This window comes from Barbus barbus, assembly GCF_936440315.1.
Source record: "Barbus barbus genome assembly, chromosome: 25".
NCBI lineage: Eukaryota > Metazoa > Chordata > Actinopteri > Cypriniformes > Cyprinidae > Barbus > Barbus barbus.
The window spans coordinates 6,599,516-6,615,342 of NC_136753.1; the positions used below are offsets into that span (position 1 = coordinate 6,599,516).

At 36.8% G+C, this 15,827-nt stretch overlaps 1 protein-coding gene across 2 annotated transcripts; it reads right to left on the bottom strand.

Annotated features, from left to right (window-relative positions):
• Positions 1-8,234: 8,234 nt before the first annotated feature.
• Positions 8,235-10,987, bottom strand: coq7 (coenzyme Q7 homolog, ubiquinone (yeast)). Of its 2 annotated transcripts, none has more exons than XM_079376965.1 (6): positions 10,778-10,987; positions 9,396-9,574; positions 9,203-9,317; positions 8,981-9,120; positions 8,752-8,820; positions 8,235-8,653 (listed from the first exon to the last, which is right to left on the bottom strand). In XM_079376965.1, the coding sequence occupies exons 1-6, from the start codon at positions 10,866-10,868 to the stop codon at positions 8,576-8,578; spliced, it is 672 nt and encodes a 223-aa protein (XP_079233091.1). In that variant the 5' UTR covers positions 10,869-10,987; the 3' UTR covers positions 8,235-8,575. The 2 variants fall into 2 exon arrangements, with proteins under 2 accessions (XP_079233091.1, XP_079233092.1); XM_079376966.1 differs by having other exon boundaries at positions 8,365-8,653; positions 9,266-9,317; positions 10,778-10,966.
• Positions 10,988-15,827: the final 4,840 nt, after the last annotated feature.

A 15,827-nucleotide genomic window follows, 5' to 3' on the forward strand; every position in this document is an offset into this window, starting at 1 on the left:
TTGGTTGTAGTCCGTGCTAGATTTTATAGTGCCACCATATGGATTGCATTTCTTAACATCCCCTTTGAGCTGGTGCCAGCTCTGGGCTGCAACCAATGACACACCAAACCTGGACGTCAAATGGCGAGGAGAAAAGATAACATGCGCTCTACCAACCATATTTCAAAGACATCCCCTCCCCACCTAACTTAGTCTCACAACAAGCCCTCCTGCCCTCCCTTAGACCAGACTCGACTTTGATTTAAACACCTACATGGTTGAAATACCTGCATAACCCTGCAGCTACATGGCATGTGGCTCTATGTCATTGGAGCAGACCTCTCCCTTTTCAATCTAATAGGGAGAAACTCTTCACTCACTTGAATAATAATCCTATGAAAACTCTATGAGATAATCCTATGAAAATAATCCTTCTGAAAATTTAAAGTCTTCTCAAATTAAAGAAATGGAAGCGAGAGAATGGTGCACAGATTAATGAAGTATCTGCTGATTGATCTCACAGGGTTACCTTACATAAAGCAACAGCTGATATACTGATGCTGTCATTATCCACTCTGCTTATCAATCACGGTGAAATGTATATGTAAATGAATGATGTTATGGAAAGTTTGCTACATTTTTGGCATAAGAGACATGCCTTTGCGTCTAACCTTTGGTATAGGAGACCTGTCTTTGAGTCTGACCAACTAAAGTGTTATGCTTCAATCTAAGTACAAGCACTCTCCAGGGCCTCTTTTTTAAACACGAGAATTTTCTACAAATATTGTTGTAAGCAAGTGGTAATATGAGAGAAATTTATCCAGAAATTGCTGCACATAACCAGTACTCAACAAGAATAAAGATTAAAAATATATGAATTCATTCAGTAAAATTACAATAAGCACGCTACAATTGCAGAAAAATGCTACTATTTTCAAAGCAGTGATAACCAGATAACCAGTAAGGAAACAAATGCCAACATTTTGCATCTAGAATATTGCTACAAAATAATTAGGCCTATTAATTCAGAAATAATTTACAAATCGCAAATCCATTTTAAGAACAAGAGATCACAAGTCTGGCCCTCTGTAAGTCTCACCACTGAAATGCACACCATCCTTCCATGTCAATCAGGCATTAATGAGCCTCAAGTAAAAGGTTAGTGGTGAGACACACTGAGATACTCCACTTATCGTGCAAGATTCTCCAAAAAATTCCATAAAGCTATAATAAATTGCTGAGCTCAGTCACACTCAGAATATTGACCAATCTGCGCTCATTACCAAACACATTACCTTGTTTCTTCATAAGAATTTCTTACAGGACAAGGACAGTTTTTTTCACAATTATATTATTGATGTGTTATTTTATAATCTTATATCTGGTAGGTTTTTGGTAACCTTTGAGAAGAGTGAATCAGATTCAGCATAACTCAACATAATTATCCTACTTTCTTCTCTACATTTGGACTGCTTAATATATAATATAATATAACGCTTGCTTAACCTTGACTTCTCGTAGGCACAAGTTTCAGACTCAAGATGTTTTTACCATTCATTGTGTTGTAAGAGTCTAAGTCTTTAAAGTGTTGCCAGATGAGTGAAAATATTTTGACAAAAAAATGTCTAAACAGCTAATCAAATGACATTTCTGAATTTGATCTACTGAGCTTAAAACATTCTTCATTCTTTCTGCATTTAGAAGCACGCACGCTGCCCTTGTCTTCCCAGAATTCATTGCAACAATCTGCGAAGCAGACCTCAAAATGCAGAAAAACAGAGAAAAAAGGTGTAAATCCTTCAGCTTATTTTCCAATACAAGCCAGAATGTTTTGAAAAAAGCTTTTAGATGGCATTGCTTGTCTTTTTTGTCTTTGATATCTGCTTCAATAGATTCTTTCAATAGAAGCTGGCAAGATGGTGCAGCTATTCAGACTTTGTCTGTGGGTCTGAACCTGAAGCAACTCCGCTGCTCTGACCAGAAGTGACACGAAGAAGAACAGATGCCCGTATAATGTTTCATTTTTGTTAAAAAGGAAACCAATCCCATATCATTGGATAATCGGGTGGTCAGCAGAGAACTAGGACTCGGTTTTGTTTGGAATGTGTTTTTCAAATGTGCAGCCAAGGTCAGTTCCTGACATTGAGCGCTCGAGTGGTCCGAGCACTTTGTCTGTGTCTGTGTGTCATCACTGCATTTGAAAGCAGGCGAGTGCATTTCTCAGCTGACAGGCATCAAAGCATGCCGCACCTCAGAGAACTGTATAGATGTGATTTTCAGAGCACAGTAATGTGTAAAGGTTGTGATCTTAAGGGATCATATCATCTAAACATCGAAGCTGAATGTTTGCGACTTAAACATCCACAATTTACACACCAGGCAGTTGTTCGATGCATGCAGATCCAAGTTCATCTGGAGCTGGAGTTTGAATTGAACCATGGGAGGAATGAGATCATTTGAAAAGCTTAGATTGTTTTGACTGCTCAAGTGCACTTTATGAGAGAGAAATATATATGCAAAGGTGCAGGCGACTTGCACGCTCACAGTGTAAGCCCTAAGACGAGTGACGATTTTTGCTGAGAACGGTTGTGCGGTTATGGCAGTTTGTCATCAGCACTGACATCTCAGGTTATGCTGGCTTGGTGCAAAGTGTGAGACGCCCACCAAAGGGACGAGTGCTGAAGCAAGCATTATGCTAGATGACATGTTAACCTTTTGTAAGCAGTCAACGGGATTGATGGTCTTGGCACCATCTATAATGTAATAGCCATAGAAAACAAGTGGCACGATTTGAATTTTGAGGTTCCACGGCAAGAGTGTGACTCAAAAGTCACTTTCATCGTGCACGCACTTTAACTCATGACTTCACACCTAAATGAGGTGCATTAGAGTCAATGGCTGCGTACAAATTCCTGTAACTTTATAGTATGTACTGAATATGATGGAAAAAATGAATTCTTGACTTCTGAAGAACAATGCAGGTGTGTAGTAATACATTCCTGAACATTCAACACCTGCCATGTTGCACTGTTCTTTGATGATGTACTAACAACCGTGACAACAGTTTTTGGCTACACTTTAAGGTGTCCTTGTTACAGTGTAATTATACATTTAAGTACTGAGTAACATGTACTTCCTCTATGGTTAGGGTTAGGATTAGTGTTTGGCTTAGGGTTACTTGCATGTAATTATGCATATTAAGTGCATGTAATGTGAAACAAGGACACCTTAAAATTAAGTGTTACCCAATTTTCTTGTGTTGCTGGCCAGTTAAGCAATGAGGACAGCATTAAGTAAATCAAGCATTTTTATTTTGTGTACATTTTAACACTACATAGTGCATGTACGTTTGATTTCTATTACCCTGGCATTAAAGAGATAGTTCACCCAAAAATGAAAATGACCCCATGATTTACTCACCCTCAAGCCACCCTAAGTGTATATGACTTATATGTATTATTATTTTCAAATGAATACAATTGGAGTTACTATATTAAAAATGTCCTTTATTTCGGCAGTAAATGGGGGTTGACATTTTGAAGCAAAAGAAAGGGTTGGGGGGGGGGGGGTATGGGGGTGGAGCTTTCTGATCAATCTGTTAATGGAATTCTGCCTTTCCTGTCATCTTTTATTCAATTACTTAACTAAACTGTCAAATAAAATGAGAATTGAGTATTTTATATTTTAATAAGAATGATATCCAAAGTCATTTGCATAATAATTCAACTCTAAATATGTTACAATTCTTACAGTCCTTACGTGGGGCATCTTCCCCTGTTTTACACTCACTGTCTGGAATGTACAAACAAAGATACAGTCCAAACAGTGGAGAAAAAGAAGAAGAAGAAACTGTGATCTTGGACTTAAATCAGAAGGAAAAAAGCTCTTATCCAAACAAATTTACAGTATAATTTTTCCAGGGGCAGTTGCAGTTGCCTTGCATATCCTAGGTTGAAGTGTATTGTTCAAGTGCACAGTGGTCATCATGGATTGCCCCCTGTGGGATTAACAGCCCAGATTTTACATTTTCATAACTAAATGTATCTAAATTCTGAGCACTATTGGGATCCATCTGTAAGAGTTTGTTAGTGACCACTAGTTGGGTCGTGTGGGGCCTCATCAAATGCTTGGGCAAATAGCTTGAAGAGCCGGCGCAAACTCATGACAGTCTGAGCAGCAGCATGGCCTTAAAGTCATGCTGGTGAAGCCACACTCCTGTCAAAGCCATTGATTAATGTTCCCCGGGGTCACACCACCCTCTGGGACCTCACATAAGCTGCCCCATCTGATAAGAAACACAGCCGTTGGAGGTGCCAACACAACTGTAGGCTCCCCAAATAATGTCATGACTTACAGAGACAAACATCTATACATTCGTACATATGCTCACCTGTTTTAAATGCCAATGTTACACCCCTAATCATGCACTCATACTAATGGTTGGTGGCCAAGCTATATGTCACAGTTTGGTTATCAGTTTAGACATGGAGATCTCTATTTAATATTCTAAAAATACAAATAAACAGAAAATTACAATATTTGTGATTACAACAATAATAGTGATCTTTGTGCTGTTGCATAAAATGCTAAGAGTCTTACAAGTTAGTCATCTCATTTTTTACTTTAGGACTGGTCATAACTTTTCTTTTAATTTTTTAAAGATGGTAACATAAAATCATAGATTGATCTAATTTGAATCAGAAAAATAAGATATAGTCTAGTCTTAACATAGAGGCTAAGTTCATGCAACTGGTCCCTGGTGGTATTGTTTTTTTTTGGGCCTATAAAAATCAGTATTTACTATTTTTCACTAGTAAAATTTAAGAAAACCCACTAAGAATGATAATAATGTAATAAAAAAACATTCCATATATAAAGAATGGAACCGTTTTGAGACATTCATTGTAGGGGCAAAAACATTCTTCCAAATATCTGCTTTTGTGTTCTGCAAAAGAAAGAAAATCATACAGGTTTGGAATGTTTAGGTGAGTAAATAATGGCAGAATTTGTGAATTTTGTTAATGTGATGAACCAGAAACAGTTCAAGGTGGTAGAGGTATTAGTTCAAACGTACCACATAACAGATGACTATGGATTACTGTACAAAAATGAGCAGACAAACATTCATATTTAAACAAAAAAACTGACAGAGAGATGTGAGCTAGAGATGGTGTTTAACATTATAGTCAGTGATTCACTGGATGCCTCTGGTGTTGCCAAGAAACCAAATGAACTGCATCCGAAAGTTTTTATGATTTGTGTGGATTTATATTACCATTGTGTTCAAAATTTACAGCAACAATTTTTCACAGATACAGAAGCCATAATGTTTTGAATTTTTTAAGTCTGTTCTTGACGTTTTATTCTTCCTCAATATAAAAGTGGATTGCTCTGAGAGGTGATTTTAGGCAATGCACTTTTCCAGACACATACAGTTAGACAGGATCCAAAACACACACATTACTTATGCATACACATCAGTTTGGCTTTATGAGTGACAGCCAGTGATCTAATGCATTTTGCTCAAAAGCTATTCTTGAAATTTTAAATACCCACAAAAGGCTGCCCCTTATTTCACACTGTTAGCTGCTGAAATTTGATTGGCTGCTGGCAGACATGTTTTTGGTTGATCCAAGTTAAAGAACATATTAGCATCTGCTCCAAAGTATACCAGTTGTCAACTTTATGGAACAAAATGGTTGCAGAGTTCTGAGGGTTTTTCAGTTGTAGCACACCCTATGGGTAGAATTTGACACGGCTTGTCATGCATCTTCAGAATGCTCCCTTATCTAGTTGTATTAAGTTTTCTTAAATTTTGGATTATATATAAGTCTATCAATTAAAATAGGCTACCCCCCAAGTTTTCATTGGCTTATATCTTTGCAATGTTTAGACATTGAGATTTTTCTGAAATTGCAAAATGGCAGAAAATATTTGGACATGGAAATGACGGTTCCAAAGTATGATGTAAAACATAAATGCCCTTATTATAGCACCGCTTAGTGTCAAACAGATCCTGTCAAGCTTGGGGTCTATGTGATTTACAGTCTCTGACTCACATGCACTTTTAGGGCAGAGAGGAAGAAGATCAGAACAAACACAAAGTTACTATAGCCATCTGCCACGTTGGATGAAGTGATCATTCATTAATAAAAACTCAACACACTAACAGCCTGTAAAGTGAGTGAGATTAATAGAGTCAAACATAAATGATAGAGTGATGTTATATGTATGATGGCAGAATGAAATTGTAAAGACAGAATCTGTTTCCGTGGTTACTGCATTATATATCAGTATTTGGGGTGCTGAAATAAAGGTTGATACTTCCCAAGTAGGTTTGAACCATGGCCACTGAAAAAGTGAATTACTGCAAATTAGCTGCTTTGTATGCTAAATATCCTGTGCTTCAAAAAAGATCTGCTCAAAAAGTTGAGTTCAGGCACATAAAAATACATTTATAGTCAATGACAAATGGGTAAATCTGGAAGACAGGCGTTGGGAATAAAAAAAAAAAAAAAACTTCCTTCTGGAGAAAAGTATACGCTGGAATAATATTGTTTATTTCTCATCCTTTCTATTTTATGGTGTTTTTTTTTGTGAACACATCTGTGCATTGACTCAAAGTTTTGGAATTTTTCTGTTCTCCTAAACAGTTAGATAATATAGTTGTCGGTTTTATGGTTTACTGGTATTAACACCTGCAGCTTGACCGGACTCATCACTCATGCTTTTATGTTATGGTAATTTTGTCACACAATCTGGATGCCAAATATGCAGTTCAATACTTGTTGCTTTTTAAAAACATCTTACATCATGCAGTGAAGCTGTCAGCACTATTAATCTAAAACAGAAATAAACCCCTGACTCAGGTGGGCTTTAAGATGTGCAAATTAATCATATTTGTATGTCTTGACTCCACAGCCAACAGAGCAATTTTGTCTTTACTGTTCCAATACTTATGGAGGGCACTGTATGTCAGAAAAGAGGGAAAAACAGCAATAACGAGAAAAAAAATATTGTTTATATTTTATTATCCTTAATGCAATGAAAGGTAAATATAAAATCATTAAAAACTGCCAAGTAAAAAAAAGATATCTAATAAAAAATACATAGGAATGATATTTAATGATAAATAATTGATTTCAGGCATTATGTATGTATGCCATTAATGTTCCTTAAATTAAATATTAATTAATCTATTGGCTTATACTGTAAGACTGTTAAATATTAATAGTCTAACAGTATAAGCCTGAAAACTGACTGAAATCTGACCTATAGTTGTGTGCTTTGGAGAAATGAACACATCTAAAGCAGCAATGCAGCATCTCAGAAAGGTTTGACAGCTGTCATTTCCACAATGCATATTCTAAACAAAATCAAAGCACTGTTGTTTAACCCTTCTCAAACCTTTTGGAATTTATGAGAGTTTTGCAACAGGATCTAAACTGGGGGACATGATTTATGATTTCTGAACACACACGCCACTGTTTATATATGTGAACTAGAGCGCGGCGGTAGTTTGTCTCAGGGTGTTGTATGGATGGAAGGTGATGTCATCCGAACATTGAAACATCTGATCCATTGTGAGGTGGAAAACTGGATCATGGAAAAGACAAACTGCTCAGTTCACTGAATCTCTGCTTATAAATGTCAGATCTTACATCATACATGTCTGTCTTCATATTCCTATACACGTGGTGGAACTTAGTAATAGCAATGACAAGGTCATGGATGTTATTTTTGAGAATTATATTAACTGCAAAATTAAGTACTTATTGCATAAAAAATGTGAACATCTTCCACTGTCATCCACTATTCTCATCTAATCTCCTATTTCTTATCAGTTCTGACAAATGTTCTCTGGAGGTCTGGCCTTCATAGGTTTTCATAGAGCTATCCATTGCGCCTCTTGCATTAAAGCAAATTTTTATGCAGGAAACCCAGAAGATGATATTTTTGAAGAATGTTGATAAGCAGTTTTGGTTCCCATTGGCTTCCATTGTGTTTTTGTCCAGAAGTTAATGGGAACCAAAACAGTTTAGTTACCAACATTTTTCAAAATATCTTTGTATATGTTTCACTGAATAAAAAAAAGCATATAGAATGATATGAGGGCAGAATTATCATATTTGTTGGGCAGAGTATCACTTTAAGACATATTGCATATTATGTCCACCAAGTGGCGTCATACAGACAACATGCATGATAGTGTGCCTTTCATATTTCATTACTTGCAATCATTTCAATCTTCGAGTCACTTTACTTGTCATTTATTATCAATATATACACTTTTGTCTTTGATAGTCACGGTTTATTTTAAGCCACTATGGTTTCTTTCATAGCCTGCCTGTTAAGGGTGTCCTCTCAGCTCAAAATAAAACAAAACAATTTTGTGAACATTTATTTGGAGCAAATAAACAGGTTTGAGAGACAATTTTTTTAATTACAAAATTGTTTCAAATGTTAAAGATGTCAGATAATCATATAAACTGACCATAACCTCTTTCAAAATGTGCTCTTCATAAATCAGCTACTTACTGTACATAATTGACATGAACAAAGCAATATTTACACATCATGCATTGTTAAAATGACTTTAAATACGCTGAGAAATATAGATAGCAGCTTTGCATCCAGCCTGTATTGCTGTTTTCAAAAGCAAATATCCTGGTACCTATAGTGGAAAAACAAAGTAAAAAAAAAAAACACTTCAAACACAACAACAACAAACTAAAACATACATTTCATATGAACCAAACATATCAAACTCACCGACTCAGCATCATTCTCCAATCCTGTGTCATGATGTTCTATTTCATCATCACGAAATTCTTTAATAAGCTGATTAAATTAAAAACATTAAGTTTATGTCTCAGTGTGTATTTTAGATATCTACCTTTTTGCATTTAGCTAAAAAAAAAAACTGTTTGAATGAAGTGGTGATTTTAAATGCTGTACTATAAGTGTGCATGCACAGTACTGGTATAAATACACACATTACCTGTAGTAATTCTGTGTATCTCTCTGGGTCAGCTTCCATTAGTGTTCGGATTTGGCTGTTGTAGTGCTCTGAGATGCTCTCCTCCACTGCAACAGTGCAGGCCATAGCCCCTTCCTTACCCAGAAGAGCAGTACAGGCCCCTGAAACCACAGAGGTAGAAGCAAATTATCACAAAGTATAATGCAAAAGCAAGACAATAAGCGTGCATTGTTATAAACATACCTAATGCAAACCCAGCAATATTCCATAATGGCAACAACAATGTTGGTCGAACCCGATGCTCACCAAGGATCTCATTAAACCTTTCCAAATGCATTTTCTCTTGGTCCCACATATGCTGCAGATGTGAAAAGTACATTTCAATCAGTTACTGCATTAAACTGCATATGTGCATTTAAAGACTAATGTTCAGTACCTGGATTAGAGGCCCTGTCTGAGTTCTTCCAAGAACTGCCATCTGTCCAGCATAGATGCGATTGGCTCCGTACTCTCCTGCATGATCAACCCTCAACATACTGTCCAGCATGGCTTTCTCCTCTTCATCACGTGGTGGAGGAAGGACGCTGTATCTTCTGCATGACACTGAGCCATTAACTGCACACATACAAACAAAATAACTCGGTAAGAAAAAGAACACATTCACTTTGCCTTTAAATACACAAAAGATTGAACACACCTTGTCATTGTTTATTATTACTATTTCCACTTCTTAAAATAATAGTAATCACTTTACTATGAAACAACAATTTTTTGATATTACAAACTCAAAATACAACCTAATTTGGACTTAATCTAAACTATGGAGGTAAAACTATTACATATTAAATTGAATGTTTACTGCATTATTCAGTTTAAAAAGAGTAACAGGGTTTTATACTGGTTTTAAGATAGATGTGTACTCAATTTTAACATGGCTGTAAAAAAAAGAAAACATAAAAAATAAATAGAAACCTAGATAAATAAATCTAAAATTTATTGAAATTTTAAATGTTAGTTCAACAATTAAAATTTTCTGAATGTTATGTAAGCAATTCCACACTAACCACTTGTTGAAAGGAAAAAAGGCATTATTTTGTACCCAGTTAGCAAAGTACATTAGGATATTAAATAATGTGCCTAAAAATATTGTGACCCTTGACCACAAAACCAGTCGTAAGTCGCTGGGGTATATTTGTAGCAATAGCCAAAAATACATTGTATGGGTCAAAATTATTGACTTTTCTTTTATACCAAAAATAATTTGGATATTCATGTTCCATGCAGATATTTTGAAAATTTCCTACCATAAATATATGAAAACGTTTTGTTTAGTAATATGCATTGATAAGAACTTCATTTGGACAAATTTAAAGGCAACTTTTTTGCACCTTCAGATTTTCAAATAGTTGTATCTCGGCCAAATATTGTCCTAACAAGCCATACAACAATGAAGATTATTTCAAGCTTTCAGTTGATGTATAAATCTCAATTTCGGAAAATTGACATTTATGACTGGTTTTGTGGTCCAGGGTCACATATCAGCAAACAAAAACGATAACTTTAATTTTTGCCCTCATCTGCAAGTACCTGAAATATTGAGAGAAACTTCAAATTTTCCAAAATAAAAAAGATCATCATGTCACATAAATCAAAACAATCTAACCTTTACAAATCATCTTTTTTTCCCCCTGTTATTATTCCTATGTTATTATTCCTATGTTAAGGCCATCTCTACAAGCCATCGTTGAAGCAGCATTACAGCTGAAGTTGGAAGAATTGTTTTCTTGACATCAGTGTGAAGCAGCTACACACGTTTACCTCCGTTTACTGCACGACAGTTCCTCAAGCTTGACGGACAGAAAGCACGACTAAGGTCCAGTCTCAAAGCACACTTCGCGGCTCTCTGCATGTCTAGAAATTATACAATTATATATCTAACGGTAAAGAGAACAAATATATTAACATTGAAGGTTGTGGCGCATATAAGTGACGTCATCGCGTCAATACGTTCGAGCACGTGCAGACGTCGGGTGTTTGCGTGATGTCGGTGGGCTTTATGTGACAGAGAACTTTTTAGAAGACAACGATAGCAAACTAAAAAAATATATATATTGTGTATTATAAAATCTTCTGAATTTCTCTTGGCGGGCCATAGGTGGCACTGTCACACAAATGAGTCCAAGTCTTTTAGTTTGGTTACAAAATGTATGGAAGCAGTAGTACAGAATACATTTGTCAGGACAGCTAAAGTAACTTATCAGTGATTTTCATCATGAACTTCCAGCACCAGACATTTTTCCACCTGATTAGGTATAGTCAGTGTAAAAGTTTCCAGTAGCTAAATGTTATTCCTATACTTGCACAGTTGTTCTCGATGCAATTCTGTGGCGTAGACATAAACAATTGACCTTTGCATTCAGGTTAAACTTCTGGCAGGCTTTAGTTCACCCTTTGTAATTAGTGGGACAGTCTATTTTCAAAGTCATTTTCATGGTGTGTAAACTGTAGGCGTTCAGTTTTACATGCCTTTGGTAAGTAAAGTGTAGAATGTGATTTTTCATCCAAGTCGGCTGGTAAATTCCATGTCTTAGATTAAGACATACTGTATATATTTCACCATAGTGATAAAAATGGAGCCTGGCCATCTGAAGAAAGAAGGTGCTGACTGCTATGGAACTGCGACTGGCATTAGGTAAACATTGAACTGTAGGAAGAAGTCACCCTTTGCAGTTCACGCTGTGAGTTAGTAATGGGAATTTGATGCTAGGTCAACATGACAACACAATTTTAGCTTTAAACAACCTATGAAATGGTATTATGTAATGTAAAAAATGTGAGGTCAAACAACTGAGAAACTGAACTATAAAAGGGAATAGTGCGTTTGCCTCAGGAACCAAAAAAAGTCTTACAGTATTAACACTTGCTATATTTCAAATGAATCTTTATTTAATTAAGATATGTAAAATGAGATAGCCATCATTCTGCGGTGTAGTATATTAAAATAATGCACTAGCAGATGTCTGTGGCTGAAGCTAACCTGTAATTTAAGCACCACAACTAAATATTTTATGTTACTGGTATTTGACATCTTTAGCTAATGATATAAAGAGGACCAGCTTATGTTATAACTCAGATAAATAGTATATAAACGCTTTAAGTGAGTTCTGTAGGCATGCAATATGTCCACAAGTGTGGAAAGAAGTAATGTGTTCATGTCTGTTCCAAGCCTTTGGTCAGACAGCCTTAGACATAGCTGTGGTGGAGTAATGTCTAAGAGCTCCATGCAAAATTTAGTTTATTTGTTTGCACTGTTGAGGGAGACATGACAACTCTTGTTTTAATGCATGTCGAGGGCCGTGTGATGTATTAATTTTCAAAATGTTGGACATAGTAGCACATCAAGTGTATAGTTAGTCATTTTATTAGTAGCTTATAATGCATTGAATATGTCCACATTTTGCACATTCCTCTTATGCTGCCACAGTTAAACCACTGGTGACAAATAATTGTGATTACTGTACTTTTAAGTTTTACTAATACAATAAAATGTAATTTAGTTTAGTTTAGTTCAACTTTATTGTCCATTCTGCTTGTCACAGAGCCATATTTGCCTGATTAATTATTTGTGAGAGTTTGTTCTTCTGTTTAACTGTTATATTACCGTATCATGAGACAATATTTTATGTAAGAATGCTCTCAATCATTTTTCTATAATTTTTCATTCTCAATCAATTTTATTTTTTAAGTCAATGTGTTGTAGCTAATTAATGCAAACTGCACAAAGGGTATAATTAAATGTACTTTATTTGAATGCTTCTGGATGATGGACAGTTTCCATTGCTCAATACATGAAATCTTCTTGATTGTTTTTGAGGGAGCAATGTGTGCAATTGTCTTACCAGATATTTAGACGGAAAACTGTTTTAACAGATACCATTTCAACATCACCCGGTGTTGTATCACTTTGTCACAGCACTTTTTTGTATTATTGATTGAACACTATTCTGATTATATTGTTTCTTCATTGGAACAGATTTGAAGAATTTAACATTACATCAGTTACCAATGGATTCTCTGCAGTGAATGGGTGCCGTCAGAAAGAGAGTCCAAACAGCTGATTAAAAACATACAATAATCTACAAGTAATTCACACGACTCCAGTCAATTAATTAACTTGATGCTTTTGAAGTGAAATGCTTATAACGTTCAAAACACGTACCGTATGTCATTGGATTTTGATGAGAGGACACCAGGAGATGTAAAAGGGTGGAGAAAGTGTTATGGATTCTGGACTCATATTTTGGCCATAAATCATGTTTTGAATTAAAATGCCTTGATGTTTCTTACAAACATGCAGCTTTTCACTTCACACAACTCTAATTTGATGGACTGTAGTCATGTTGATTATTTGAGGATTATTGTGATGCTTTTATCAGCTGTTTGGACTCTTATTCTGACGGCACCTATTCACTGCAGTGGATATACTGGTGAGCAAGTGGAAGTGAATCTTGGGTGGCCTGAGGGTGAGTAACTTTTCAGCATTTTTAAAAATATAAGTACAATTTAAAAGCATGTACATACATAATAAGTGCGCTGCATCTCATTATTAATGTGAATGTCATGACATTAAAGAGACTTAATATAAAATGGGTCTGAAGGATTTAAAATCACCTGCATAGCCCAGCAGACTCAGGGGAAAATCTAGTGTGTATAATAGTCTGTGGTCAGGAACTGGCTTACTGGCTTGCGCCTGTTATGTAACCCTGGTGCAAGTTTAAAAATTGGCTCAACACTTTTTATTTTATTGTTGCTCAGTGGTATCCCCCTGGAAAAGACAAACCAACTCATAAAAGTCACGACAACAGCACAAGAATCAAATTCAGATTTAAATTTGCATTGTCTCCCAATAGACGCACACCTCTTTTTATAGTCCACTATTTAAGTAGGGAGAGGAGAAGCTTTACCGCCAGTATTGAAGAGTTTGCCCTCAGAAGGGTTTCTTCTCATTTGCAGACCTTGTTAAACCGCTTAAAAACAGGCTGCTCTTGCAGACTTTGGGAATTCAGCAGGCTAATGTAAATTAATACATGCCGCTGCATCTGTCTGTGCCCTTGTAACAAGTCGACTACTGAAGGAGAAGGTGTCAGAGGCTTGTCCAACATGTTTTGCATCTGCACCTGGCTGTGGGGTGCATGCTTTCATGTCCAGACAAACCTCTCTGTGGCTTGCTGGGATGAATCAGATTTCACAATGAGCTGGCAAACAGCAATAGTCTGCAGATCACCGACAAAAAAAAATATATACAAATGCTTATTACTAACATTCTGTCTGCACCAGCAGATGCTGGGAAAGATGCCCCTATACTATTATTATATTATTATTATTATTATGATGATTGACACAAAAGACAGAAACAATGTTTGACATTTAGAGATCTTGTATAGTTGCCCTATTTTGCTTATACACACATTTTGTATAGATTTGAAGAGGGCACAGTATTCTGACTGGGTCTGATTTAAAACTTGTTCCCTTTGCAGTTAACAAGTGAGATGATTTCAGTTGACATTTATTGATTGTTATTAAAGGAATAGTTCACCCAAAAATGAAAATTTCCTGAAAATTTACTCACCTTTAGGCCATGATCCAAGAGAGACAGAATATTTTTTAAAAGTCCAGAAAATCACATTGTATGATTTTTAAATAGTTAACTTCCATTTTATTGCATGAAATACGTATTTGATCACCTACCAACCAGCAAGAATTCTGGCTCTCACAGACCTGTTAGTTTGTCTTTAAGAAGCCCTCCTATCCTCCACTCATTACCTGTATTAATTGCACCTGTTTGAACTTGTTACCTGTATAAAAGACACCTGTTTACACACTCAATCAGACTCCAACCTGTCCCCTATGGGCAAGACCAAAGAGCTGTCGAAGGACACTAGGGACAAAATTGTAGACCTGCACAAGGCTGGGATAGGCTACAGGACAATAGGCAAACAGCTTGGTGAGAAGGCAACAACTGTTGGCGCAATTATTAGAAAATGGAAGAAATTCAAGATGACAGTCAGTCTCCCACGGACTGGGGCTCCATGCAAAATCTCACCTCGTGGAGTATCAATGATCCTGAGAAAGGTGAGGGATCAGCCTAGAACTACACAGGAGGACCTGGTCAATGACCTGAAGAGAGCTGGGACCACAGTCTCAACGGTTACCATTAGTAACACACTACACCGTCATGGATTAAAATCCTGCAGAGCGCGCAAGGTCCCCCTGCTCAAGCCAGCACATGTCCAGGCCTGTCTGAAGTTTGCCAAAGACCATCTGGATGATCCAGAGGAGGCATGGGAGAAGGTCATGTGGTAAATAGAACTTTTTGGTATAAACGCCACTCGCCGTGTTTGGAGGAAGAAGGATGAATACAATCCCAAGAACACCATCCCAACTGTGAAGCATGGGGGTGCTTTTCTGCAAAGGGGACAGGACATCTGCACCGTATTGAGGGGAGGATGGATGGGGCCATGTATCGTGAGATTTTGGGCAACAACCTCCTTCCCTCAGTAAGAGCATTGAAGATGGGTCGTGGCTGGGTCTTCCAGCATGACAATGACCCCAAACACACAGCAAGGGCAACTAAGGAGTGGCTCCGTAAGAAGCATTTCAAGGTCCTCGACTGGCCTAGCCAGCCTCCAGATCTGAACCCAATAGAAAATCTATGGAGGGAGCTGAAACTCTGTGTTGCCCAGCGACAGCCCCAAAACCTGAAAGATCTGGAGAAGACCTGTATGGAGGAGTGGGCCAAAATCCCTGCTGCAGTGTGTGCAAACCTGGTCAAGAACTACAGGAAACGTCTGACCTCTGTAATTGTAAA

Bases quoted from the DNA above. Each gene is read 5' to 3' on its own strand.
- coq7 (XM_079376965.1), bottom strand. From the start codon at position 10,868: ATGCAGAGAGCCGCGAAGTGTGCTTTGAGACTGGACCTTAGTCGTGCT. The intron at 9,318-9,395 runs GTACTGAACATT...TCACATCTGCAG, and splicing joins AGACAGGGCCTCTAATCCAG to CATATGTGGGACCAAGAGAA. The intron at 8,654-8,751 runs GTGAGTTTGATA...TTTCCACTATAG, and splicing joins TGGAGAATGATGCTGAGTCG to GTACCAGGATATTTGCTTTT.